The 211-nt window shown below is 65.4% G+C and overlaps 1 protein-coding gene across 1 annotated transcript in view; it reads left to right on the plus strand.

Moving 5' to 3' along the window:
• Positions 1-7: 7 nt before the first annotated feature.
• LOC103776593 (GTP-binding protein Rhes-like) overlaps positions 8-211 on the plus strand; it is a gene marked incomplete at its 5' end in the record, with an annotated part of 632 nt that continues 428 nt past the window's right edge. Inside the window, one exon of the mRNA XM_008944108.1 lies at positions 8-211. Coding sequence (XP_008942356.1) covers positions 8-211 — 204 coding nt within the window.

Here is a 211-nt window from a genome sequence, read left to right on the forward strand (position 1 = left end):
GAAGAACCACGTCCGGTTGGTCTTCTTGGGCGCTGCCGGCGTGGGCAAGACAGCCCTCATCCGCCGCTTCCTGATGGACACCTTCGAGCCCAAGCACCGGCGCACGGTGGAGGAGCTGCACAGCAAGGAGTACGAGGTGAGCGGGGCCACGGTCACGGTGGAAATCCTGGACACCAGTGGCAGCTACTCCTTCCCAGCCCTGCGGAAGCCG

The sequence above is a fragment of the Merops nubicus genome, unplaced genomic scaffold (genome assembly GCF_000691845.1).
Source record: "Merops nubicus isolate BGI_N331 unplaced genomic scaffold, ASM69184v1 scaffold45067, whole genome shotgun sequence".
Classification (NCBI taxonomy): domain Eukaryota; kingdom Metazoa; phylum Chordata; class Aves; order Coraciiformes; family Meropidae; genus Merops; species Merops nubicus.